General features: G+C 37.3%; 3 protein-coding genes across 3 annotated transcripts in view; 2 read left to right on the top strand and 1 right to left on the bottom strand.

Annotated features, from left to right (window-relative positions):
* Positions 1-5,918: 5,918 nt before the first annotated feature.
* Positions 5,919-7,428, bottom strand: med10 (mediator complex subunit 10). Its single transcript, XM_084130770.1, has 4 exons — positions 7,165-7,428; positions 6,905-6,988; positions 6,559-6,661; positions 5,919-6,293 (listed from the first exon to the last, which is right to left on the bottom strand). Exons 1-4 carry the CDS (start codon positions 7,284-7,286, stop codon positions 6,198-6,200), a joined length of 405 nt encoding a protein of 134 aa, XP_083986896.1. The 5' UTR covers positions 7,287-7,428; the 3' UTR covers positions 5,919-6,197.
* A 407-nt stretch (positions 7,429-7,835) lies between these two features.
* On the top strand, positions 7,836-16,650 carry ube2ql1 (ubiquitin conjugating enzyme E2 QL1). Its single transcript, XM_084130769.1, has 2 exons — positions 7,836-9,381; positions 14,568-16,650. Exons 1-2 carry the CDS (start codon positions 8,674-8,676, stop codon positions 14,697-14,699), a joined length of 840 nt encoding a protein of 279 aa, XP_083986895.1. The 5' UTR covers positions 7,836-8,673; the 3' UTR covers positions 14,700-16,650.
* An 8,459-nt stretch (positions 16,651-25,109) lies between these two features.
* LOC311093467 (uncharacterized protein) overlaps positions 25,110-27,643 on the top strand; it is an 18,069-nt gene continuing 15,535 nt past the window's right edge. Inside the window, exons 1-2 of the mRNA XM_084130893.1 lie at positions 25,110-25,200; positions 25,463-25,533. Coding sequence (XP_083987019.1) covers positions 25,116-25,200; positions 25,463-25,533 — 156 coding nt within the window. The 5' untranslated portion in view covers positions 25,110-25,115. The remainder of the gene's footprint in view (positions 25,201-25,462; positions 25,534-27,643) is intronic.

Below are 27,643 nucleotides of genomic sequence, written 5' to 3'. Positions count from 1 at the left end.
GATTGAGTATACAAGAAGTAATGCATGTGCCTTGTTTATCAGTATCCTTATGTTTGTTGTGTAAAAAAGAAAAACTATAATCAAAGTAAAAATAAAAGATTCTATAGATATCGCGATATATCGATATCGTGAAATCTTTTGGCCACAATAACCGTGGTGTGAAAAATCCAACATCGTGACAGCCCTACTGCAGGATGAGCAAACGAAAGCCTCTCCTTCTTGGAAAAGGGAGGTTTCTAAAAACAAGCCTCACTTCAATGTCTTAAAGGGACAGATCACCTAAATTGGTATTGTTTACTTACCCTCATGGCATTCCAAATTAGGCAAGACAAGTTCAAACAACTAAGCAACTGACTAGTCAATGACTACAAAAATGCTGTAATACTCTTGGCAGCACTGGTGTAGCTAGCATGCTAATAGCACACCATGCTTTAGCTGTTACACGGTTTGCAGGGTTATATCCTTTTGGAAAAGTTGCATCTTTAAATTCATCCTCTTTAAAGTCAGCATGAAAACAAAACTATGTAGTCAAAATCTGAAAATTTTGAATGCTGTTCATTCTCTGATTACGTCATTTTGATAACTTGGCAGAACAGGAGGTGCGCTAAAATCAAGCCTCACCTACTCTTTTTTTCTCAGTTTTTTCTCATTTTACTCAAAGTCTTTGGTTCACCACCTTTAAAGCATCGCTGCTGCAACCATAAACATTTTGACAAACATCTTTTGCCATTGCCTTGCTTTTTTGTGTTTTTTTTTTTTTAAACGTTCATCATGGTAATTGTGTTTGCGTGTTTTGTTCTATTAATTTCTGCCTTACGTAAATGCCCCCCATAGAAACACAAGTTAAAACCAATTACCTGAATCGTCATCCAGCGAACTAACAGATTAGTTAATACTGAAAATATTTAGTTTGTTTCATTAACCCATAATTGAAGACCATATACACATATATTTTATATATATATATATATATATATATATATATATATATATATATATATATGTCTATAAAATATATGTGTATATGGTCTTTGCTGAAGATTTTTTGTGTGTGTGGAAAGGAGTTACAGGAAGATTCTTAAAAAAATTCTCCTTTTGTATTCTATGGAGAAACAGCAATCTGGGTTAAAATCAACACAAGGGTGAGTATAATAACAGCACTTACATTATGGGTTGAACTATTCCGTTCAAGTAAACATTTGCATGGGTATATAAATGTTTAGCAATGTAAAGGTTGTTTTTTCTCCAGTGAAAGGGCGAGATACGGGATTGCATGATCTGCCGTGGCTTTGTGCCATGCCGGGATTTAATGAGGAAAGGATTGAGAGAGCAAGACTTCCATCTCCATGGAGACCAGAGAGATCAACAGCCTTGCCCTTTCTCTGAGCAACCCTCAAGGCTACACTTTCTACCTCCAAATGAGTCCACGTTCCTGGCACGGGAAAGTCGTACGTACTGACCATAAAAGCTGAATACCCAGCAAGGAAACTTCCATCCTGTATGAGTCATGAGAATTTACGTATGAAGTGCATCAAGTGTTGTTAAATTTAAGGTTTGAGATGTTTGCTGCTTTGATATTAACATGCACGCCCGCACTTGCACGCTAAAACCTGATTCATTTCAGCTAATTCAGAGCTATTGCAACCTTTGACCCTAGAGGGCAAAAAATAAATGACAAACTCAAACACACATGGGATGTGCAGTTTGCTCAGAACATATGTGTGTGTGTCTGCTGAATATGCATCAGTTCCTTTTCCGACACATGCCCCTTTTTCTCGTCCCCTTATACAGTGGCTTTTGTCTTCATCAATGGCAGGCGGGGTAAGTTGCTATGGTGACAACTGCAACAGAAGGCTGAGGGGTTTGACTTCCTCATGACCTTCACAGAAGGGGGTGATTGTCCTTGAATAGAGCCAATGCTCTCCTTCATGTGGAAAGTGTTTAATCAAGAGGAAAAGATGATCAAACTGTCCGGAGCTCTTCAGGATTGCACGCACAACTGCAATCACAGTCGGTCTGCAGCACCTTTCATTAGCATTGCAAAGCCATTACGATAATATTATCAAAGGTAGCATTGGGTTGCCGCTAACCAAGAGAGTCGTATGCATGTGATTCTGACTTGCTTGTGCTGGCAAGACATAAAATGAGGGTCAAAGGAACATATTTGCTGTGGGTTAAGACTCTAATAGTCGTGGTCTAGTGGTTAGAGAGTCAGAGAGTTAGAGATTGGACACCTGAAGGTTAAGGGTTTGATTCTCAATGCTGGCAGGAAATGACTGAGGTGCCCTTGAGGAAGTCACCTAACCCACCAATCGCTCCCCTGGGGCAGAGGACAAATTCTGAGTATGGGTTACCATACTTGGTCTTCACATGCCACTTAATAGAGCCACACACATGTATTCATTGAGAACATTTCTTGTTCATCAGTATGTGAAAAGTAATTTTACTTCCTGATGTCATGCACGCTTAAAGAGCCAACAGAGCATCAAATGTGGGGCTTGATAAGGCAAGTATAATTGATATTAAAAACATACTAAGGGGCCAATAAAATGGCACCGTTTTCAACTAAACGTAAAACTTTGTAAGCGGTTTAGCCATTCATTTACACAACAATGGCTTTTTGGGGGCCTGAAAACGCAAACTTTTCAAAACGGATTTCAAAGTGCAAGTTTTTAAAAAACGACACTATTATCGTCTCTGTGTAAACTACAAAAACGCAAATTGACGGTATGCGCATTCCTTTTGCTGGTTTATAGGCGCATGGTGTTTCTTTACAAAGTGTCATTGCCAACTACTGGCCTTATTTGCATAATACAGTGTTTTTAGTTGTTTTCGCAGATCCGTGGGAACAGGGTTTGTTTTGACAACGTTGTCGTCCGTACGCGAAAAATGCAACAACAACAACAAAAATTTGTTTCTAGTACTTTTCATCTGGCAGACAATAAAAAAAAAAAATAAGTAAAAAAAGCACCAGAAATTTATATTGAAAGAGAACTAAAATGTCACCATTAACGTCTTTCTGAATTGCTCCATTCTGAACTCCATTCTCTGAACCAAATTCTCAATAGCCTAAACCAATTTGTCGAATAAATCACTTTTTCTGTAAAGCATTAAACAAGTTCAGGTAGTTAAAACACTGTTTGCAAATCTCATGCACTCTTTTTGCAAAACTCTAAACACATTTTCACTCACTAAAACACATTTCGCACTGTGATGCACTTATGTTTCAAAACTCTTAACACAGGCAGGCAAACGTTAAACACAACTACAACACTGTTGTCATCGTTTACACACAACGACTCAAAATTGTTAACACTTATTTCTAAAGATGTGACCAAACCAACTGTACATAATACAAGTCAGTTCAGAATGTAATTCAAAATGTTGCGCTGAATGTTGATAGCAACAATGTATGGAAACAATTTAAGAGGAAGAGTATGTGTATAAGAGGTGGTGAACAAGGAGGAAGAGGATGAGAAAGAGCAAGGTCTGGAGAATGTTGTCAAGGCTGGATCTGCTTTAAGTTTTTCCCTTTGCCTGCAGAGACGACATTGTCTGTGATGTGGACAAAGTCCTTAGGCCGGACCCAATATGAAGACATTATACTGAAGCAGAATCAGTCTCTCTCACTGACCTTGATTTTGCAGTTGCACAACTCTTCTGAGTGTACTTTACTGTAACATGCTTTTCATTTAGAGTTTTTTACTGTAACCTTTTTGGCTTTTGCAGTTGGGTCACTGTATGTTCACAGTATGCAAGTGCTGAATATACAGACATTTAATAGGCCTACTATACAATATTATTACAATACATAATAGAATACATAATGCAGGCCTACAATACAATATAATAAAATACTATACTTGAAGATACAGTATACAATTTATTCACCTTACTCCTGTAAAATGTCATTACTTTTTTTACGTAATGGCAAAATTTGTTTACACTTTTGTGACCACCCTGAATTTAGTTGGGTCACAGGGATATTGGATTGTTTGTATTTCTTTCTTTCTTTTATTACCTACACATGTCTATTTCAGTTTACTTGTATAATATAAGTTGTATTATTGTAGTGAGTTTACATTGGGCAGCTCAGCTGCATCTTCCAAATTCTGGTTGACAGTTGAGAGTGGAGTTGCCGTGACGATTGTGGCGCATCCTCAGACAACAAAGAGGACCTTTAAGCAACCACTAATTATTGTCTCTCTCTCTCTTAAGGTTAGTTATTCAACTCATTAATTTTCATATCAAATGTTTATTTACATGTTTTAATGTCATATATATATATCATATACATACATGCTTTTGTCATAAAGAAGTCCATTCGTGTATACTTACGAGTTCAGCCAGTTGTGTGAATTAGGCTAGAGCATGTCTGTAACGTTACATATGGTTAAGGTTCCTATCTTGATTTATTTATTTACTTATTTATTGTGATTTGATTTAAGTATCTATATGTTATATGTATTTCACGTATTTATGAATTAATGATAACATACAGGATAAGCATTATATAGAAATTCTGTATAATTTCTTATTGAGCCAAATAGTACAATTTACTGCAGTAAACACATGAATTTGGAGTTACATCATTTGTTGTCCCTGAAACATTTTAAATCCATTATTCAATGACTAGATGACAAGTCATCGAACTGAATGTGTGTAATGTTGATTAAGAAGTTGTTTTATTAGAAATTGTTTTGTGTATATGTTCATTTGCTGCCTCACTTGGCAAGGACACTCCTGTAATTCTCAGAAAGGTTTCTCTCCTGGATAAAGAAAAATCAAATCAAATATTAATGATATAGCAGTAAGTCATAGTATTACATTTTGTATAGAACGCTATATAAGCCAATAGAACGAGACAGCTAGAATGATTAAGATATTTTAAAATGATCACAACATTAAGTCAAAACTGCTTAATTAGCAATATATTGTTAATTTCTTCCGGATGTTGCGTCACTGCTCTTCAGTTAGAAGACGTTGAAGAGGTGTTTTTGAAATGAAGGTCATACTACAGAAAAAAACATGATCCATCTCATGAGTCACAAGATGATTTCACTATTCACCCACAAAAACGTTAAGCCTCTGAACAAAGCCTGCAGGTTGCCCATGCACACCACCTGTCAAAGACGAAGTGTTTTTTTGTGTAACACTACTATGTCTGTCCTCCCACTACAGGTTTTGTGTTTGAGTGCTTACAAAAGATGAACTCAAAGAAAGAGGGCAGCTCAGAAAATTAAAAAGCAATGGAGAACTCAGAAATTATTCTCTTCTGTGATGACCTTGTTCCACACACATCGTTGAGACACATCTATTCTACCCCTTGCAGTATGCAATCCACTATATTCCAGTCCAAACACTGGCTAAAAGTCTAAAGAAAGTCATTTTGTGAAGGGGAGTGACTAATCGTACAGCAGATGTTCTGAGTTTGAACAGTCTTGAAAGACTTAAAGCCTTACAAAGGAGTTACAAAACCACCACCGATTGGACCAAAGGTATTTCAGACGCACGTTTAAATCTCCAGTCTTTGTTGCCCGAGTACAAAGCTTTACCATTCTAATGACCTATCTTTCAATGTTCAGAATGAGACATTCATAAAGAACGCCTCGGATTTGTCGTCACATGAAAGACAGTCCTTAAATTGTCATCTAGGGTAAAGTCCCAGTTCAGCTGTCATGGCTCGTGAATAATGTCATGTGGTTAAAGGAAGACACGTACCAATCAACTCCATCACCACGGCACCAGACAAGTAGTGTGAGATTACACGCATGGCGAAAAAGAGCATGCCAGAAAGTAACTTGAGACCACTGGAGCCAATGCAACCGAATAAACACCCGATAAAGGTTATATAACAGCTTGCTGAAACGTTGCAAAAACAACGTGGTCGATATAACAAAAAAGACTGGTTGTTGTGATTACACAAAATAATCATTTATTCAACTGAAAAATAAAAAATTATGCTGCGAAAATTACAATGCATGAAAAAAAACCAAAAAAAGCTTTTCACTGTTTCAAGGGTTTCTCAAAATATCCCTGTTTTCAAATTGTATTCTTGTGAATTACAAAGGCAAATACAAAGATGAAAAAGCTGTAAAAATTTGCATATTTGACTGATGAATTGAACCTTAAAAAACATGTTATATTAATATCAACATATGTACATTTTGCGTTTGAAGTGTTGTGGCACTGGTAAATCATGAAGGAGGGTCATCTCCATGAATGGCCTTATATTTAGCCATCTCTTCAGGAAAAACCTTTCCCAGCTCAGAAATGAGGAGGCTTTTAAATTTCTGGAGAGAAAAAGAGAAACCGCAAAATATTGTAAGAGGGTGAGATGGTGTGCCTTTGTTTGTATTATTCAAAACATATCGGGAAATCGTCTATCAATAGCAGAAATGTATAAAGCAAAGAACTGTCTAATATACATACTTTCCAAGAATGACTATAATTACAATAACTATAAGCAGGACTTAAAACTTACTCCTTTTATAACAAATAACCTGCTGGCACTCCCAAATGAGTCATTCATTGTGTTAGTACTGGACCAATACTCACAGTCAAGGTGTCAATCTTTCCTTTGACCTGCTCATTTTTAGCCAAAGCTCTCTCTAAGCACTCCTTGGTGTAGAGTTGAGGGTTACGACCCTGATCAATATACCTGTGGGCACAGTGTAAAACATCAATTATCAATCATAGCAATTAATGTTTTTATATAGATGTGATATCTGATCTTTCTTGAATATAACAGGTATGTTCATTAAATTGGTACATAGAAGGAATGAGTGCAAAAGAAGGGTAATTAAAAAAAATAATTAAATAAAAATCAATCAACAACAAAAAAATTACAAGATGATTCAAGAAATATTCTCAATGTATCTCCATAATGAAATGTAATACTCACTCAAACACTTCCAACGGTACGTTGATATCATGTAGCTGCTGTCGGCATTTCTCAATGTCCTGCAGTCCTGTGATCATAAAATTCCTGAGGAAATAAATAACCCAATCATTTACAGGCTTTACTCGTGAGTCGTGACTGAATGAGGCAACATTACAGATATTGAGCCAAGTCTACAGCTAAAAACATCGCTTTTACTTTCTAGATACTATTTGTTTAAACCAACATGATGTTTTGGATTCGTGTACAGTATTACAACTCACAGTTTCTGATTGAGTCCTGTTTGACTGCTAGGCTGAAAATCGCTGACAATAATTCCAAGCTGTCGTATGTTTTCGACGAATTTCTCGAGGTGTTCCTCGAGATTATCAAACTTTTCGGCCATGACGTGCTGTATTTTTAAATAAAGGTTAATTTTATCAAGATAAAACTATAAAATTATTGACAAAAGACGGACATCAGCTCACGCAACGCAGCTTCCATGACAGCGTACTGCTTTCCGGCTGCGTTTCATCCAATAGCGAGTGAGAATGGACTGTTACCCTGGTAACAGAATCCTACGTTGTGCTGTAAAGCGTTTCGAATTGCTGCAAAGTCATTGTTGAAAAAACGTTCCATACAATATAATTGTGAAATATTTTGGATTTACTCTGAAACAATTTCATTGACCAGTTTGACAGTATTACGCTAAATATAATTCAACATAACATATGGATGACATATAATGCATTGGTTAATGGCCAGCAACATGGTTCGTTCAAACGCACAAGATTAATGCAACTAGCCTACTGGTGCACTTACCTTTTCAATGCGAGGTTTAAGTGAAGAATGTGTATTGATTCATTGGAAGCTGATCATAAACTCGACCTCTTCCCAAACCAAACATTAGGCCAAAGACGCATTATTTATTTAGATTTGTTTTATTATTATGAATGCTGATAGCATCTTATATAATATTACAGTGATTGTAGAAAACGCCAGGGAGAAAACAAGCAAATACACAAGGCTGTACAATGATACAAAATTTTGTTTATGAGATTTCTTTGTATCCAACAACATATAAAGCAGCACTCATTTAAAATACAAGAAGAGTTTAATTTTATATAGAAATTACATGTAAAAACAAAACAAAAAAACACCAGAATAACAATAAATGTCAAATGTGCAATAAATGCACAATACGCCGAATATGAATTGTCTTATGACAGAAAAATGTACTAACAATACAAGCGTTAATAATATAGATGTCGAGCAACGCGTTATTTATATTTCATCCACCAGCATCCAGACAAGTCCAGCGTCCAACGGCAGGATTGGTTAGGATGAGACTGCCGGTCTGTGATTGGACAGTTTAGAAGTCAATCACATCGCTGTTGCAACTCCAGCAAACAGTGATCAGGTCAAGGGCGGGACTTGTCGGAATACTGGTGTGAAGAAAAAAAATAACTCATGCAGGACCCTTGATTACTCATTCCGTCCAGGTACAGCGGAAGCCAACTGACCTGAGGTGCTCCGCTCCCGCTCTTCTAATTCTTGTATGCCTGCGCCAGATTCTCGGTTAATTTTCTAGCAACGTTATCGCGCCTCCTGCAGCAGCCGCGGGTGTGCAGCCTCACAGGGAATTATAGGAGTAGGAATGCGTATTAAATGAGAGCTCTTGTGTTTCAGTGCACTCGCGGGGAGAAATGATGCATTGAGGAAGAGGAGCTGCTTTGCGGACGTCTTTTTTTTCCGAGCTCCATTACACTCACCTCGAACGGCGAACCATCACAATGGCTACTCTTTTGAGAAAAATCGGGCTCATTCGACTGCACGACCGAGACACGGAGGACCCGAAGCATCACCACCAGGGCTCACTGAAAGGGACCAAAGGCAACCAGAAAAACAACAACACGAAGCACTGCAACACCAGCAACGAGACCAACAACATCCTCAGCACGCCCGAAATCAAAGCCAGGCGCTTCGACGTGTCCGGCAAGGACAAGCCAGCCGTCAAACAGGACAAACCGAGCAAGGACACGAAAGAGAAGCAGTTAACGGCTGGCAGTAAGGCGACGAGCGGCTCCGTGATGCCCCCGCCGGCGGCGAACCGACAGCACTGCACCCAGGTGCGGACGCGGAGGCTGATGAAGGAGCTGCAGGAGATCCGGCGGCTCGGCGACAACTTCATCACGGTGGAGCTGGCGGACGATAACCTGTTTGACTGGAATGTCAAGCTGCACCAGGTGGACAAGGATTCCGCGCTGTGGCAGGACATGAAGGAGACCAACACCGAGTACATACTGCTGAATGTCACCTTCCCCGACAATTTCCCCTTCTCTCCGCCGTTCATGCGCGTCCTCACGCCGCGGCTGGAGAACGGATACGTGCTGGACGGCGGCGCGATCTGCATGGAGTTATTAACGCCCCGCGGCTGGTCGAGCGCGTACACCGTCGAGGCCGTGATGAGGCAGTTCGCTGCCAGTCTGGTGAAAGGACAGGTGAGGATGGGTTATTGCCATAGCAGCGTTGATTTCTTCTCATCTCATGTTTCTTGACGCCATCCTCCATTTTGGCATCGGCGCACAGGTGAAAAGCGTGAAAAAAACATGCAACGTCCATTCAATGCGTTGTTACTCTGTTACATATGTAACTACAAAGTAAAACAGAATAAAACATGCCTTCATGTCGTTCCAGACCGGTATGGTTTTAATTCTACACAAAAGATACCCCGGTCTCCATTCACTTCCATTGCATCCTTTTCCATACATCAGTCTTATAAATAAAGGTTCTTTATTGGCATCAATTGTTCTTTGAAGAATGATTCTATGAAGAACATATATGCAACCTTCAATTGTACAAAAGGTTCTTTAAATGAAGAAAATGTTCTCGCTGTGAGAAACCCCATTTGGAACCTTTATTTTTAAGAGTGAATTGAAGTATATGGTGGCTGAGGCTGTTTTTATCTTCCACGTCACACCAGTTTGGAACAACATGAGGCAGAATTGTCATTTTTGAATGAATTCTATCTTCAGCAAAGAACCATTGGTTATCAAGAACCGTTTTGGACCTCTATATAAGGTGCTTAATTTGTCTTTATGGTTCTGTGGTGATTATTAAAGTTCCTGATGTTCCATTAGAGGTTCTTCTGATCAGCTTATCGGTTCATCCATTAACAGAACAAAGCGAAGACTTCTTGGATTTATTGATGCTCTAGGACATATGTGATTCCCTGAAGTACCATAAAAAGGTTATCACATTGCACTGTAGGAGATTTAAAAAGAGTCTCTTATGTCATCAGACTAAAAAAAACAAACATTTAGGCACCTTTATATTTAAGAGTGTAGGGTGAAGTGTGGGTTTTGTGTCCACACATTACATAGGTTGCTCTTCTGTTTTATAGGGTATTTCCTACTACATTTCAAATGTTATACCTCACCTACACCTGCATTTAAAAATAAAATCTTCAGTCAGTGTATACATATATTATCCTAAAGAGCGCCTTTTTGAGATCTGCAAGTCTCCATTTTGCACAAAAAAATGGTTTTGCTGTGGTTGCAAGCCAACAGAATTAGAATCTGGTGCTATTTCGGGCCATTTTTCTCAAGAGTGTACTGCAGCCTGGATCTTAACTAGTAATGTGATTAGATGGGCTCCATAGATAGATCACATCGGTCATTAGATAGTCCCTTTATAAGGATGATTGCAAAGACCAGCGTGAGTAATGGAAATGGATGAGAATCCTTAATGAAGCTAGAGACTTGCCATTAACCCTCTGCTGTAACTTACCTCAACCTGTCAAGAGCTTTAAAATGCCAAATTCATGATGAGTCTGAGGCAGCGATGACTAGATAACAATTTTCCCCAAATGACCCAAAGCACTCAGGGGTAATTACAGTTTTAGTTGCCACTGACACAACAGACCCCCAATTAACATGCAGCTATTGTATTATAAAAGGAAAGGACAGGCCACATTTTGCTGCAGAGCATTCGTGGTTTATCATTGTTTAGCGCCTTTGGAGAATTTTAGCTTCACTGAATCATTCATTCATTCACTTCATTCACTTTTAACTTAATGTGCTTTGACAATCTTTTAAATTTTAAGTTTGTTTTTGTAGTTTTTCTTTGGTTTTGGGAGATATTTAAGCTCAGACATTTGCTGTTTTTTAAGGCTTTCTAAATCAGAATAAATAAGCCATAAAACTATTGGGTCCCACTTTATATTAGGTGCCCTTACTAACATTTAGATTAATAATTTTATACAATGCACTTCTTTATACGTCATTTTACACTGTACTATTTAATGCTTAAGACCATTACATGCATTGACCAATAGGCGATAGATTGGAAATGAAAAGACCTATCATGTGTCTCTAATCAAGAGTATATTCTGCCTTACTGTAAGAGATCAACAACTATATTGCTTCTTTGTCATGTTAAATTTACAGACAACTTCCCTTTTGACATGAGACTGTAAGCAGCATCAAACAGGTGTACGCTTCATGTGGTGCTATGATGCAAAGAGCAACACTGTTTACCCTTATCTGGCACATGTCGGTTACATAATCCCTACTGTCTGTGTTGTCCCAGAATGCACAGAGGCCGAGCGAGACCATTGACTGATCTCAATTCACAGGATTACCCATCCGGCACTTCACACGGGTACTGCGTTGCACTCTATACAGACCAAAATAGCGTAGGGAGACGTCAGTGATGCCCTTAGCATGCTGCAGGGAAAACGCTGATGCAAATAACCTGGATTAACATCGGCACGACTCCCCACGCATTCTCGCTTTCGTCCCTAGCGCTCTCCACCACTGCCTCTCAAGCATGAGAGAAGCGATTTCCAAGAGAGACCGTAAACAGAATAAAGCTTAATTAAGGCTCCATTGGCTCCTTTTAATCCAAAAATCACAGGCTTTTCTGAGAGGATGGGGCGGGATTTTCTCGATTGAGCACAGGCGGTTACTTCTGGGCCATTAGATCTCATCCTGACTGATAGAGCCTGAGGGAAGAGCTGGCTATTTCTGTCTCACTGTCCCTGCTGTCTTACATCAGCACTGGCACTAGACTGACCTCAGTCCTGGGGCATCTGAAAGCACATCCTTTTTGCTCATTTAGTGGATGCTGGGTCTGTGAGTTCTCATACGTAGCCTGTAGTGGCATATTTGGATGGTTGTGATTTGCATGCCGAACCTAATCCTTCGACTGGCCTTAAAGGATAAATTTACCCCAAAATTTATAAATTTGGTCATTGATTTCTGTGAAAAAGAATTAGATTTTAGAGCAGCTTAGACGTCCAATTTTGTTGGGAAGGACATTCTGCCTACGTCTTATTTTGTGTTTCACATTGTTTAAACATTGTGAGTAAATAATTTTTTGGCCTTTTTAAAAAAAAAAAATCCAAATATGGATTTACAGTCCCTATTTGGTCTAGTTTTATTTTTAAATATGCCATTTGTTCTGCCTATGCAGAGGCGTACATGTGTCTTACTTAGCTTGTTTAAACCTTAGCTTGTTTAAAATGTCTACCCCATTATAAAATCATTAGTTTGGTCATGCCAGGTTGTTGGCTGGTATAAGGATGTCAGACCAAAAATATTGGCAGAGTGCAGAACAGGATTTAGAGTTTGATAAATACTTTTCCATTTGCTATACAAGTACCTGGTCTTATTGTGGATGATTCATGTACATTATTCCAAAAATAATAAAAAAAAAACTTTGCCTTGCTAACCTTTAATAAACATGTAATGATGCCAAACTCCCTTAATTAAAAAAGATAAACCCAACCCCTATATCTATCTATCTATCTATCTATCTATCTATCTATCTATCTATCTATCTAGTCTGTCTAGTCTGTCTGTCTGTCTGTCTAAGACATTTACATAAGACATAAGTAAGGGGGATCCCATTTCTTCACCTTGCAGCATTACAAAGCTCTTTTGCTGGATTTCATCCTTGAGCTGGATGTTTTACTGTGGGATGCCGCAATCATGGATGCACCATTGCATCATTTATATTCCTATTATCCTTTACCAGTGATCAAAATGGCTGAACCTGGTGTTAAAATGGTCTTGAAGCTTGTTTAAATAATTCAGCCTGAGGTTTTATCACGCACAGCCTCTTGATTTACTGTGTCTTCAAAGCTCAGAGCAGTCGGCTTTGAAATTGAAAATTGGAAAACCTCTGAAAATGGGAGCACCAGGACCATTTAATCACACCATAATCTGTCATTCACACATCTGCTTCTGCATGTCAGTTACACAATATATGAAAAAAACAGGTAAATAAATCTGGTATCAGACTACACACACCTAGAGGCCTAGAGGTTGATTTTGGCAGACTAGACTGATCTGATTTAAGCATCTTTATAGCAAACCTCAGACGGCTTTTTTGGGACTAAAGGATTCACTTATAAGTACAATCATATAAATGTATATAATTTAAAGGGTTAAATTAGTTTTCTTTGCACATCACATGGAATAGTGCAAAGCAAATTACTAATTCAGCTCAACTTAGCATTGGTCAAATTACAAGTTACCATACTGACCTGCTCAACATTCGGAAAGGACCATAGTGTTGACACTCTTCAGGATGTATGAATGTCTTGCGTATAGTTGTTTGTATATTAAACTGGCATAGAAACCAATGTAACATGATTAAATTACACTTTACCTTTAAATTGTTAGACATGAATTATATTTGAAAGTTAAATGTTGTGTCCAACAGGAAATGTCACAATCCGTTAAGATCATTGGTCATTTGTCATTTTTCTCTTGGACACACATTCCATGTACTGCCCTATGTTTAAGTTAAGAGGATGTTGAAGAATGATGCTTTTCTGCTTCCCATCTCTTGAAATATAATGGATACGTTTAAGATTACGTATAGTGTGTCTCTCTGTAGCAGGTAATAGCTGAGAGTCATTTAGGTTGAACAAAATCTATCAAATAGAGTGCATATCCAGGAATCATAAACTTCTTGTCAAAATGTTTGGATCGTTGCAGCCGATTCTGGACAAAAGCGCCTATTTGGACAGGAAGAGACGTCTGACTTGCATGTTAAACTGTAAAATAATAATGAGAGAATTCCAAGACCAAAGCAGATTATCCAGGTGTCCTCAAAAATCCACAAAGTGCTTCAAAAATCTTTCAAAAATGTAATAATATTATTAAATAATATTCACCAATATTGTAACAAAATATTCACTGCAAAATTGATCTCTGAATTATTTTGCATGTTTATGTTCATATTTATATATATATATATATATATATATATATATATATATACATTAATTATATATAATTAAAAAATATATATATATTCATAATATATTTGTTATATATTCAGCAGTTATACACTGATATGATTATGAAGTATTAATTTATATAACATTTTATATTTTTAACAATATTCATATCCAACTATCCAAAAATGTTCTATAAAGTTTAGATAAAATTTGTATTGCGTGTTCATATTTATAATTATATAGCTTATGTTGTTGTTACTTCATTTATAATATATTTAGCAAATTGTATGCTGATATGAAGCATTCAAATATTATTTTTATTTTATGATTAGAATATATCCATTTCCAGTATTCCTTTTGAGGATCATTAAATTCAGTATGTTTCACTTTGACAGATGAAAATCTTGATATCTCCGAATGTTGTTTTCTCTTTAGGGTCGTATCTGCAGGAAAGCAGGCAAGTCTAAGAAGGCCTTTAGTCGCAAGGAAGCTGAGGCGACCTTCAAGAGCCTCGTCAAGACCCACGAGAAGTATGGCTGGGTGTCCCCTCCCGTGTCCGACGGCTGATGTCGCCATCCCGACATGGCTTTTTTCAGTTGGGTTTTCTTCTTTTTCATCATCAAACTTAACTACGATAAAAAACAAAAGCTAGGGCATCATATCTTATACATCAACGTGGCACATTCACCATCACCCCGTCCTTCACTCTTCTTCATCGAGGTGCCATGGACCGAACACTCGCTGCGACATCACAATTACTCATGAGTGTGGGCGTCACTGCAGCTACATACAGCTAAGGACTCTGGATATGATTGAGGCTCCAAGCAAAGTTAAATGTGCACCAATCCCACATCCTCACTCTATATCCTTGTCTATCCGTCTGTTTTGCTTATTTTCTTCGCCATCCAATCCCTCTTTCCTTTTATAGCTGACAATGCATTGCACTGAACAGCATCAGACTTGCCTCCATTTACATGCAAATGACTTTGTTAACACTTAATAGATAAGCAGATCATTACACTACATTTGAGGTTCGGTTTTTCTGGTTTCCTCCTCATCGGCTGTGCTGTTTTTCACAGTTGGATGCAACATGATGATTGTAATTTATGTAGAGCTGTGCTCTTTCTTTTCCTCTGTACGCGTGGCAAAATTTAGACATCACTGTGTTGCGTAGCTGGTCATTGATTTCCAATGGAGAAAAAATACTCTAGGTCTTTGTTCAGACAGGCAGCAAATATCTGATTTTTCAAATTCAATTGTTTTTTGAAGTCTGAACAGAAAAAAAGGCAGTTTACAAACCCATATGTGTTCAAATACAATGAGAAAGTCTGGTATCATGCTAATGCTTACATCAATACAATGGCAACCTACATAAATCTGAACAAACACCAGATTTCATCACTTATAAAACAATGGACTGTCAGTCCTAAAGATCGGATTTGAGAAATTGGATAGATACGCAGTCTTCGTTGCTTATGCAGAGGTCAAAGAAAAAAAATGTGAACCACCTCTATTGGTCATTCTATTATTTGTTTTTGGAGAAGACCAAAAGCTCTTAATTCTGATGATTTAGATACCAGATGGCATTAACTGATGTCGACATCCCAATGGGATCTTAGTATTGGCGACAGAGAGAGGCATGTGACAGACATGGTGATGTTTGCACATGAGATGTTGAGTGTTCATCGTGGCATCTGTCCCCATGGAGCTCTGAGCGACAGGACAATGCCGACTGAGCAGACCCACCCCTTTGTGAGACAACATAGGGAATTACTGTAACTTGGCACCTTCACATGCCGATGCCCCAAACACGATCAAACATTAATTGTGCTGATTCACTCGTACTATTTTGGCTCATCGATCGATACGCTCGTGGTTGTGGGCCCCGATTCATCCGCCTTGCACTGACTCTGCATCACTGTGCTGTGTGCTCGATCAATACTAGACTAGAACAACAGTAAACAGGACAAAATGGCCGACAGCCCAGGATATAAGGTCTCACGACTATAAACATCGCTCTCGAACTGCGTAAATCAACGCACAATCTCAGTTATGACTTAAAACCGGGACTGGTAGCTGGTGCCGCTACTGTTGACAAGAGCCAGATGAAGAAGGACAAAGATGGAGAGAGAGAGAGACGCTGAGGGGGCGACTTCTTTGTTCAGAAACCTTGAGGAATGAGGGCGGCTCGTTTAGTTGCCTGATTGATGCTCCGAGAGAGCTGCAGCTCGACGCCTTGATGTTTATTGACTTCTCCTTCAAATGTCAGCGTGAATCCAGAACGGCTCAGACTGCATCTTGTGAGCAATGAGATTTTAGACCCCACCCCACCCATGGTGCTCTTCATACGGTGTGTGAAATACAAATGACACAATAGTCGAGAAGGCAAAATCATGGGTGTTGTTGACATGAAGATTCTGTCATTTTCTCGCCTTGATGATGTTCTTTCTTCAGTGAAGCACTAAAGGAAAAATGCTGAAGTGTACTGGCTGCTCTTTTCCATTAAATTGTCAATCTCAAAAATAGTCTTTCGAAGCCATGGAATGCTTTTATGAGAGTAAAGGCCTAGGTAAAGAACTAAGAAAGTCTTGCGCTTCACTGTCCGTGTCCATTCAAATATGGCACGTTTAAACTCCACGAGTCAAATTTGATGTCAATGTTGTCACTGACATGATAAATCCTGATTTTGAAATTTGAATATGTGGAAATGCCAATGAGATACCGTATAAGAGCTACGGCGAATGGGAAGATTATACAAGATCCCACTTATGTTGGGATTTTGTTGGCAACCCAAAGTTATCATGTCTTCAGAAGACTAGAATATAGCGTTCACAACTGTTGACCAATATTATTATACTTTATGGTGAATTTTTTGTCTTTTTTGGAGCTTGACAACCCCAATCCACATCCATGTTTACATGGAGAACCACCATAGAATAGAATGACCATATATATATATATATATATATATATATATAAAGAATGGCCATTACATTCTTCAAAATGTCTCCTTTTATACTACAGAAGAATGTCAGTCATACTGGTTTGGAATGACATTAGGGTGTGTAAATGATGACGGACCTGTCATTTTTGGGTGAAAAATATTCCCTTAAAATTACGCTTCAAGGTTTGAAAAATCATAGAAGACCACCCTCAAGAAATTGTTGTGAGATGCTGTTTCATATGGTATTTTGAAGGTAGTCTTCTCCAGACATGAAACAGTATGTGCCAAATGCTTAATGTACTTTGTCACCATTTCCTTGTGTGTTTTCCCGTGTGTAACTGCTGCGCTCTCAGTAGAAAGACACTCTGCTATTACTGACGATTTCAAATGTTAGATGAGAAGCTGCTAATTAATTTAAAACAAGGACGAAGACACTGATGTATAAATGATAAAACAGCAAATGCTGATGCTGAAGGAGGAAGGAGGCGAAACAACACTGTTGATCCGTTACTGATATATTTATTTCTGTCTGGTAGCTTTTTGTGTTCTTGATATTTAGGTTCTCTAATGTCCAGTGCTTCAATCTGGTGGAAAGCACTACATTTTGCTGTACCCTGGTCATCGAAATTAAAAAACACGCTGGTCACTGGACAACCTGTAATTCATGTTCGTATCACTGCAGTGATTGTAAAAACATCGCGTAAACCCTCGTGGGTGGCTTATTGCTGATTTCTGTCTAGTCGCAAATGGTATCTCTTATCACTACTGAAGTGCATTTGGTCTTCTCCAGACTCTGTTTGGACATTATTGAGAAGTGGTCGTGTGTTTTCCTATTTAGCGAGAGGAGATACTATACCAAGGACTTATTATAACCAGTCAAAAATATCGCGAAATTGGATGTTTTCCGGTTTAAAGCATAATTTTGTGATATAGTTTAGATCAGTAGTTTGCAGAAACTAACTAACAGAGTTAATCGTCCAAACGAGTGAGATGATTCTGTTGTATTATATCTGCATGTGGTCTGTGATTGTTAGCTAGCTAACTTGTTTTCTTTTTCTTTTTTCAAAAAAAAAAGCAAGAAAGTAATGAAAAAGAGCAGAAGCCGCTTCTTTGTATTTCTTTTCCCTCCGTTGGTTCGGTTTGTCCTAATTTTCTTTATTAATGTCTTTAAATGTCAAATTGTGTTCTATGAATGTGTTTTAATTTATTTGTAGTTTGCCAAAATGAAGATTTTGAAGCATGTTGCAGGCATTGTCACTGATGATAAAAAGAGAAAGAAAAATAAATGAAAAAATATAATATATGTGTACCTGAATTGAAAGGAGTCTGGTATATGTAGTGATCTCAGGCTTTCACAGGGTGAAAGGTAAAACTACAAGACAATGTGTTTTCTGCACTGCATAAACATCATGCCAGGATGTGGTCAGAGCAAAACCAAACAGGAATGTGCAATAAAGGCTGTAGGCTGATTCCACCCTGGAACAATTTTGTGTTTGTCGTCCTTGCTCTCTAGGATCTCTGCAGTCACTGAGGTTTGGAACATGCGGTTTCGTTCTGCGCAGTGGGTTCGAGGGTATCAAATCACCCATGACGGTGAATGATAACACCAGCTTCTCACCAGAAACCCTTCAATGCAGTGCACTAGTCCACAGTTCACCTCATTAAGACCATTCTAGAATATCTCTCACTTGTTGTCACAGTAATTATTACGATAAAACAACTGTTCATTTATTTATGTTTAAAACCCCTGATGTTACAGCTCATTGCTATGCAACAAAAGTAATGATCTGCAATGGGTTCTACACAGTGATATGTCTACCAAGTAGAGCACAGCTGTTGCCAGGTTTGTGTCACACAATCAACCCAATTGCTATTCAAAACTCGGCCAATCAGAAAGACATTTGCGTTAGATTAATGACAATTACACGAGAATTTAAAAAAGAGAATGACAAAATACCATTTTAAGAATAGAAAAAGTATATTTTTGATCACTTGGAATTACGAGTGGAAAAAAGTCAAATTGTGAGATAAAAAGTTACAATTACCTTTTTTTAGTCTGTGGCAGAAACAAGCTTCCATAAATAGCCTATATATATTTAAAAACAACAACAACAAAATACAAAATAACAGTGTATGACCCTGACATGTTTATGAAAGGCTTAGAAAGAGGCTCATGCCTTTAATCTGCAATGATTTAATTTTTAGGTGTTAATATTGACTTATTTGCATGGTTAAATAATAAAAATGCTTCAACATACATTTGAGCCACACAAATCATCAAATAACAGAGACTTGGTGGAGGAGGGCTCTTTGGTGGGCCCCAGAAACATGGTTGCATGGATACATGTAGCATGGGCAGCACCACTCACATTTCCTTCAGAAAAATGTAAATGGAATTAGCTTAAGTCAGGTTAAATGGAATACAGCAGTTGGGTTGCAAGATCCAGGAACAGTCTCTACAGGAAGGTAGGACAGGTCTCGTCCCCTGTCTGCTCTGCCCTGGGGCGCACAAGGACACTGATAAGTACGTGTGGGCAGGTCATGAGGTCCGAACACATTTCTCACCCAAACAAAACACGAGCCAGCCTCAGTCACAGTCTGTCTGTGCTGAAAGCACCTCTAATTGATCCCAGAGCACAAAGCAGTTTTCTCAGTTCTATACAGAGAGAGAGAGAGAGAGTTTGGTCGCAAGCTAGTTGTTGAATTATATTTGCATGCTTGAATTTAATAAATATGCAGGACAATGCTTTATTTATTTTTCCTTTTGACAAAATATTGCAAATTAAGCTTAGTTTAACTAGTCCACAAAACATTTTCATTTGCGATTCAGCAAAGCTATTTCATAACAGCGTTGTGAAACACTGCAAAGTTAAATTTTTATTGACAATATTTTCAGCAATAAAGACTATATTACTTTGTACTGTTCTCAGTTGGCTATGAGAACAAGCAATGTCAGATTCAAAAATTACTTTTTTGATTCTGTCCTTTGCAATGAATCATACGAACAAAGGAATCAGAATTATTTTATCTGAATCAATCAGACAAATTCAAGCATAAATCATTTACTTAACTGAAACGACACAGAAATCTTCACGCATGTACATTTATGCTGCAAATCTTCAACATGGATGAATCTTAGCATTGTCTGACTGCAGTCAAATATCCAAGTGAAAACTAACTTGACGAACTGGACCCCAAAATACCTTTTAGAGGAGAAACATATATGTGCTAATGAGGTACAAGCTGACACATTGCTAACTTTATCTCTTCAGTAAACAAACACAAATAAAGGGATATATAAGGTTTGTATGCCTCTTCTGGAGATATTTTTTGGACATCTGAAGAAATTAAAGCTTAAAACTTTTAATTTAACACATATGAACAATTATCAAATATCAAAGTCAGTTTTTTTTTAAATCAGGAATATTACAGTATATATTATAAATGATTTATCTGTGCACATCATGCCCTTATAATCTTTAATCAAAATATCTTCTCCTCCCACTTGCAGCGACATCTCTTCAAGGACAACCTGTCATTTACATGGCATCACAGCAATAGAAATCCACAACGATCCAATCAATTCCCAATGGACAAAATCAAATCATTTTTTCTAGTTCAAGTAGCCATTTCACTCAGATATATGTCACATTAGAGAAGAAAAGACTACTGCAGCTTATATTTCATGCCTTTTTTAAATGTATTCAGCTGCTTTTTACATGTAGCATATATTTCAACTGCTTAGTTTATCTGAAGGGTGCTATTTAGCTTAACTAATTGTTCTCTAAAGAAGTTTGTAGCTTATCTAACTACATTCTTTCATAGCTTGCCCGACATTAACAATTCCTTTAAGACTCTATGCGTTCATGATAAACAGATAAAAACCCATTCTGCATTTTGCCCTCCCTCAAAGACTAAAACGGTTTACTTTGAATGAGAACAGATAATCGATATGACAGAGAACATTTCATATACAGCATTAAAGCCCCCCTGGTGTACTTCCTGATCGCAATGCAGACCAGACTAGATAGCAAAATTCACTTTAAAACGCAGTAAACAAACACTGCTGGACGGCAAACAGCAGATAGGCAGCAGTCAATACAGCTCCAGCCTTATTTTCCAGCCCTCTGAAGGTTTTTTTCTTCAAAGAGCAGACAAGCCCAGTTGGCTGAGATAAAGGAGTGGGTGTATTTCCATTTGAATGCTGTTGGGTGGTGCTAATATGGTTTGCAGTGTTGCTGCACTTCCCTGAAGACAGTCACAATTCTGATTTCCTTCTGACCTTTGGGCCACGATGACTGTCACGGTCGACGAGGCGTTATGAGCAATGAGCGTGTTTCAAATCACACTGCTCTTTAATATTCATATTAGGCCTTCAAAAAATTGTAGAAGCAGACCAGAAGATCTGTGCAACCCCAACCCGAGTAATCATTGCCCATAGTGAAGACATAAGTTACATTATTAATGAAAAAGGCGTCCATACATTTACATCTGAGAGGCGAGCAACAGCATCCAGAAGGAAATATTTTTTATTTTGTTCTTTTATTCAGGCTTGGACTTCAAGTAAGCTAACTTAATTGAAATGTTCTAAATTCATATATACTAGTGCAAAATGCCCGTGCAAAATCAGTTTTTGTGTGTGTTTTTAATAATTGTTGGTTTGATGCCCGTGAAAGAGACCGTGGACGCATTGAATTCAGGGAGCAGGCTAGGTTACTACAAATGATGGCTGTGAATAAACTATAATATTCAGAAGTAAACAGTGTAGCTGACTGAGTGTTTATGTATACCACAACCTTCTAAGTGCTAGTGCAAAATGCCCGTGCAAAATCAGTTTTTGAGTGTGTTTTTAGTAATTGTTGGTTTGGTGTGTTTGAGTGCTCATTGTTACAATTACACAGCAAAAGTTCAGTGACATTTTTATTTGTGCATGGTAGAAAGCACACAGTGAACTCCGAGAAAACGCTATGCTTGAGGAAACAGTTTGTGAATAGGCTACTACAAATGATGCCCGTGAAAGAGACTGTGAACGCATTGAATAGGATATGTTTAGTTGGTGAATAGCATAGGCTACTATTACACAGTAGCGATAACGTTAAGCACACCAGAATGAAATATAATATTCAGAAGTAAACAGCATAGCTGACTTACAGATTCAGTTAACATCCACAAATGAATAAGCGCGTTGATTCAGGGAGCAGTGCAAAGTGCCCGTGCAAAATCAGTTTTTGTGAGCTGATCGCCGTCCAAAAAGTTCAGGAGATATTTCTTAGCGATGGCTGATTTCAACAGTTTCAATATGATAAAAAATAACTTTTATATTGATTCAATGGATTAATTGCATTTTGAAAAAAAAAGTGTCATGAATTTATTGCATTTTTTGGGGAAAATAATCAGTTTTTATAATAGATCTTTGAAAATCAAAATCTGGATTTGAATTTTTTATGTTATTATAACCTAAAGATGCTATGTGAAAGTTTGAAACAGAAAATAGTCGTTTTCATCTTGCCACTTTCTTGGTAAAGAAAACACATTTTTACTCAAATTAATCAAAATGGATTTATCACGTTCTGGAACCAAACTATAATATTCAGAAGTAAACAGTGTAGCTGACAGAGTGTTTATGTCAGAATGTTTATTTTTAAACCACAACCTTCTTGGGGCTTCTTTGACCGATACAACCCTCTAATGTCAGAATGTTTATTTTTAAACCACAACCTTTTAAAAATGTTATATTTAACGATATCTTTAGCATTTCTCATCCAAACAACGTCAAACTTGGAACTGCACTTACTCGTGCCCGTAGAGAGACACCTGTCAAGTTTGAAATCCATCGGACTAACGGTTCGAGAGATATGTGGTTAACAGACATACACACAGACACACAGACACACAGACACACACACAGACAGACAGACAGACAGACGTTTCTGTAATTTATAGATAGATATATATATACAGTGCAATGCATAAGTGAATACACCCATGCTAAAGTTGACTAAAAAGAGGAATAAAAAATCATATTTTGGAAATTGAACTTAATGCCTTAATTTAAAAAATTAGGAAAAATCCAACCTTTAAGGACACCAATTTTCTTTGTGAATGAATAATGTATCGTAAATAAATAAATGTTCTTCCTTAAAATACATGGTGCATAAGTGAGTACACCCCTATGTTAAATTCCCATAGAGGCAGGCAGATTTTTATTTTTAAGTATTTTTAAAAAAAAAAATTTAGGATACTATGCATCCTGATAAAGTTCCCTTGGCCTTTGGAATTAAAATAGCCCCACATCATCACATAGCCTTCACCATACCTAGAGATTGGCATGGGGTACTTTCCATAAGATCATCTCTCAATGCAAATCAAACTAGCTTTTAGGCTAACTGAAATAAAATCATGCCAGTCTCTAGGTATGGTGAAGGCTATGTGATGATGTGGGGCTATTTTAATTCCAAAGGCCAAGGGAACTTTATCAGGATGCATAGTATCCTAAAAGAAAATTAAAAAAAATACTTAAAAATAAAAATCTGCCTGCCTCTATGGGAATTTAACATAGGGGTGTACTCACTTATGCACCATGTATTTTAAGGAAGAACATTTATTTATTTACGATACATTATTCATTCACAAAGAAAATTGGTGTCCTTAAAGGTTGGATTTTTCCTAATTTTTTAAATTAAGGCATTAAGTTCAATTTCCAAAATATGATTTTTTATTCCTCTTTTTAGTCAACTTTAGCATGGGTGTATTCACTTATGCATTGCACTGTACATACATACATATACATATATATATATATATATATATATATATATATATACATACATATATATACACATATACATACATACATATATATATATATATATATATATATATATATATATATATATATATGTATATGTATGTATGTATCTAGTAAAAACTGTGGAACGCAACAGTGGAACTGTGGAACGCAACAGTTTTCGCACTGCAGCAGTCTCTACAATAATAGTGTCCATGTAAATCTCTTTCTTAAAGGAATGGCCCTGGTTCAACACAAATTAAACTCTATTGACAGCACGGCGTGTGATTAATTAGCATAGAAAATTATTTAGGCACTCAGTTTAGACAACAGAAAATATGTTTTCATTAATGCACATAATATACATTTAAGCAAAGCCAATTCAGAGGGTTTAAAAGCAAAACAGTGCAGCTCATTTTTTAAAGCACTTGAATTTATTACATTAATTAAAATGTGTTTATTTTATTTCTAAATTTTCCTTTTAGCAGTGGAACTGCTGTTCTAGACAAATAAATGTATGGTTTCTGGAAAGAAAGTTCTGTGCTTGGATGTAAAAAGTCAATCTTTCCAAGCATATAAGGTTACAGAGTCTGTTGACTTTCAAGAATTGAAATTGGATATGACTTTGCACAGACAAGGTTACCAAGTGATTTTTTCACATTTTGTCTAGTATAAAGTTAACAGTTTGTAACTATACTATACTATACTATACTATACTATAAACTAATAAGAAGAAATGTTCTGAAGACTGGAGTGATGATGCTGAAATTTCAGCTTTGACCTTATGAATAAATTATATTTTCAAATATATTAAAATAGAAAACAGTTCTTTTAAATTCAAATAAATGCAGACCTGGTGAGCATGAGAGACTTTCAAAAAAAGTCTTTCCCAATACTTTCGAACAGAAGAGTATACAATTTACATACAATTTTCTTGTTTTTGGAATAATTTTCACAGATTCGTCATTCATAATAAGACCAGGAACACGCATAAGTAAATATGAATGTATGCCTTGTCTAAAATTGCTTAATATGCAGTCTTGTTAGCTATATAAAGCAATATATTTTCCTCTGCTGTCACCAAACAGCAGCAGCCCCGTGTGAGAAGTTAATGTGCATTTAGTCATTGTCTGAACAAGACCTCTATATAAAATATATTGATGTGAATGTGTGAGAATGTTCTGGTTGTATAAGGCTGCAGAGAGGAAGGCAGATCGACAGCAGGGCAGAGATGAAGAGCGCTAATGTCACCATGCACTGCAGCATGAGGATAGACTGGCTGTTGATACGCGTGTCTAAACCTGCGCCCTCATCTCAGACTGCGGCTGGCGTATTATGTAAGCGCATCGTCTCTCTCTCTCTCTCTCTCTCTCTCTCTCTCTCTCTCTCTCTCTCTCTCTCTTTTTTTCCAGTGTTCTCTCTGAGCCAACAAGCTAGCAACCTTGTGAATATTTCAAGACTGTTGCGTCAACGCCAGTGTAGCAGATTGTGGTGGACTGTAAATGTTTTATGACACAGTGCATGTGGGAAAATGTATTTTTAGAGCCTTGTTGAAATCATGAACGTACTGTAACTCTGTACATCTCTCTTTTTTTCCAGCCAGGATGAGGACACTGACAGTAATAAATGAGTCGCTGTCCCGCTGCATCATGCAGGAAGTCTCGCTCAAGGTGATTCCACGATTCTTCAGCTTTCTGCTCTCCAGAAGGATTTCCGTGATTTATGGAATGCTCCAGTTTGGGTAGGAAAAGGACACAGAGGACAGGAAGGAGGGGGGTTATAATGACATCACATAGGCAGAGCTAGAACACTATGATCTAGCGATGAGTGATAAAATTTATTTTCTTTTTGATCTGATACCAAGTACTTTCAAGACCAATTTTGATATCAGTATACTGAGAACAGAAATCCCTGCTTTCTAATAGAGAATATAAGCGTATATATAATATTAAATAAAACAAACAGAAAAGAAGATATTTAGCACAATGTGCAAGCTGCTCTTTTCTATATATTGAAAGTCAATGGGGACCAAAGCTGCTCTTGGTCCAAAAAGAGAAGCTTGAACATTCTCTAAGCTTTAAGTTTTCTCAAAGTTCAACATAAAGACGCAATGCCAAGCAGAACCTTATTTATCCAAGTTCAACATGTTGGATCAACATCTTTGTTGATCCTGGAACAACAACCCAATCAACCAATCAGATATAAGGGACAGGTTTACAGTTTATGTCAAGTTTAAGCTTACAACCGTGTGTCTTCATCAGTGTAATTCATCATTTCCCTCTGATTTTAGGGATAAATAACTTGTGGTTAGGTTTAGGGGGGATATGGTTAGGGTTACATTTTCAGACAGGAATATGGTTCCAGGATCAACAAAATATGCTGACCCAGGAATGCATCTCTGCAAAAATCAAGACGTGCCAATGCCACACTGATCCGACCCACTTCAGCCCCTAGTATCAAAGTATACAATTATAACTTTAACATTTTTGCCACCTCTGAGCAGCATTAAACAGTCCATGTCAAAACACCTAAATGCCTTCAGAAGCACTTCTGTGCCATCTTTTCAGTATAAATTTGGCAAGACGGTGAATAAATGATGACAAAAATGTCATTTTGGGGTGAACTACCCCTTTAAATAAATCTAAACTGCAAATTATCAGACGTTTTGATTGTTTTCCATTCAGTAATCTTAATCCAGTCCAATGGAATGGAAGGAGGAAACAACATTTTCTTTCAAACGTTTTGATATGCTTTAATTTTCAGGGTAAATAAATAATAATAATAAAAATCATATTAAAAAAACCTTAGTATCAACATTATTACGTAAGGATTCACCCATCCAAACAATCCACACATGCTCAGTTCAATATGTGTAAAATGGACTGTGGTTTAACATAGGTGAAGGAGATCATCCACACTGCACCTATTGATATCGAAGTTGCTATACTGCTTCTGTCGTTTAGTTGAATAATCTCTGCATGTGAAGGAAATAATCCTGGGTAATGCAGGTCAGGATAATCTGGGCTGGTTATATTGGGCAAATAATCTCACCGCATCAATGTGCTGAGTAAACCCAAATGATTCTGCACTGTAATCTTCAATGAGTTCAGTCAAATGGAGCTCTGAGAAATGTTATAGGCTTATGTGGCAGTTTTCCATCTCTATATTTTAGACATTATTAAAGCAATACACAAAAAGAGGATGTCAAGAGTTGTTGCAGCATGCAATAAATGAGATAAATAATTATATTTGTTATTATTAATAAAAAATCTGAAGAAACATCTCTTGCACCAAGTAATACAGTTAACAAAGTTCTTGAACTTTTAAAAATCATGTCCTTCATTAAGTTGCATCAAACTCAAAATACAGTTGGAAAGTATGAGGTCAGTGCAGTTGTCACCAAGGATAAACTCAAGAGCTCATTTCCATATGTAACAGCCGTACAGGTTTATGCAGAGGGTCATAGGGCGACCATCAGTCATTAAGGTACATTAATATTCATATGCTTTGGAAAACACAAATGAACACTCAAACAATAGTGGCACACTTGACTGTTTCTGATGACCTTAGAAATAATTTGATATAAAGGCTTCTGCTTGAATGCTTAAAGCTATACTGTGTAGGATTTTCTCCAATCTAGCGGTGAAATTGTTTATGACTACCAACTGAATATTACTTTCTAGCCCCTCCCATTCCGAGGGCTTTTTAACTCCTACGGTGGCTGTATTATAGCGATGTTCGCCGGAGTCAAATGTGACGTCACGATATGGGCGTGGGCGC

This window comes from Abramis brama (assembly GCF_963993115.1).
Source record: "Abramis brama genome assembly, chromosome: 12".
Lineage (NCBI taxonomy): Eukaryota > Metazoa > Chordata > Actinopteri > Cypriniformes > Leuciscidae > Abramis > Abramis brama.
This window is presented reverse-complemented; position numbering and strand designations above follow the sequence as displayed.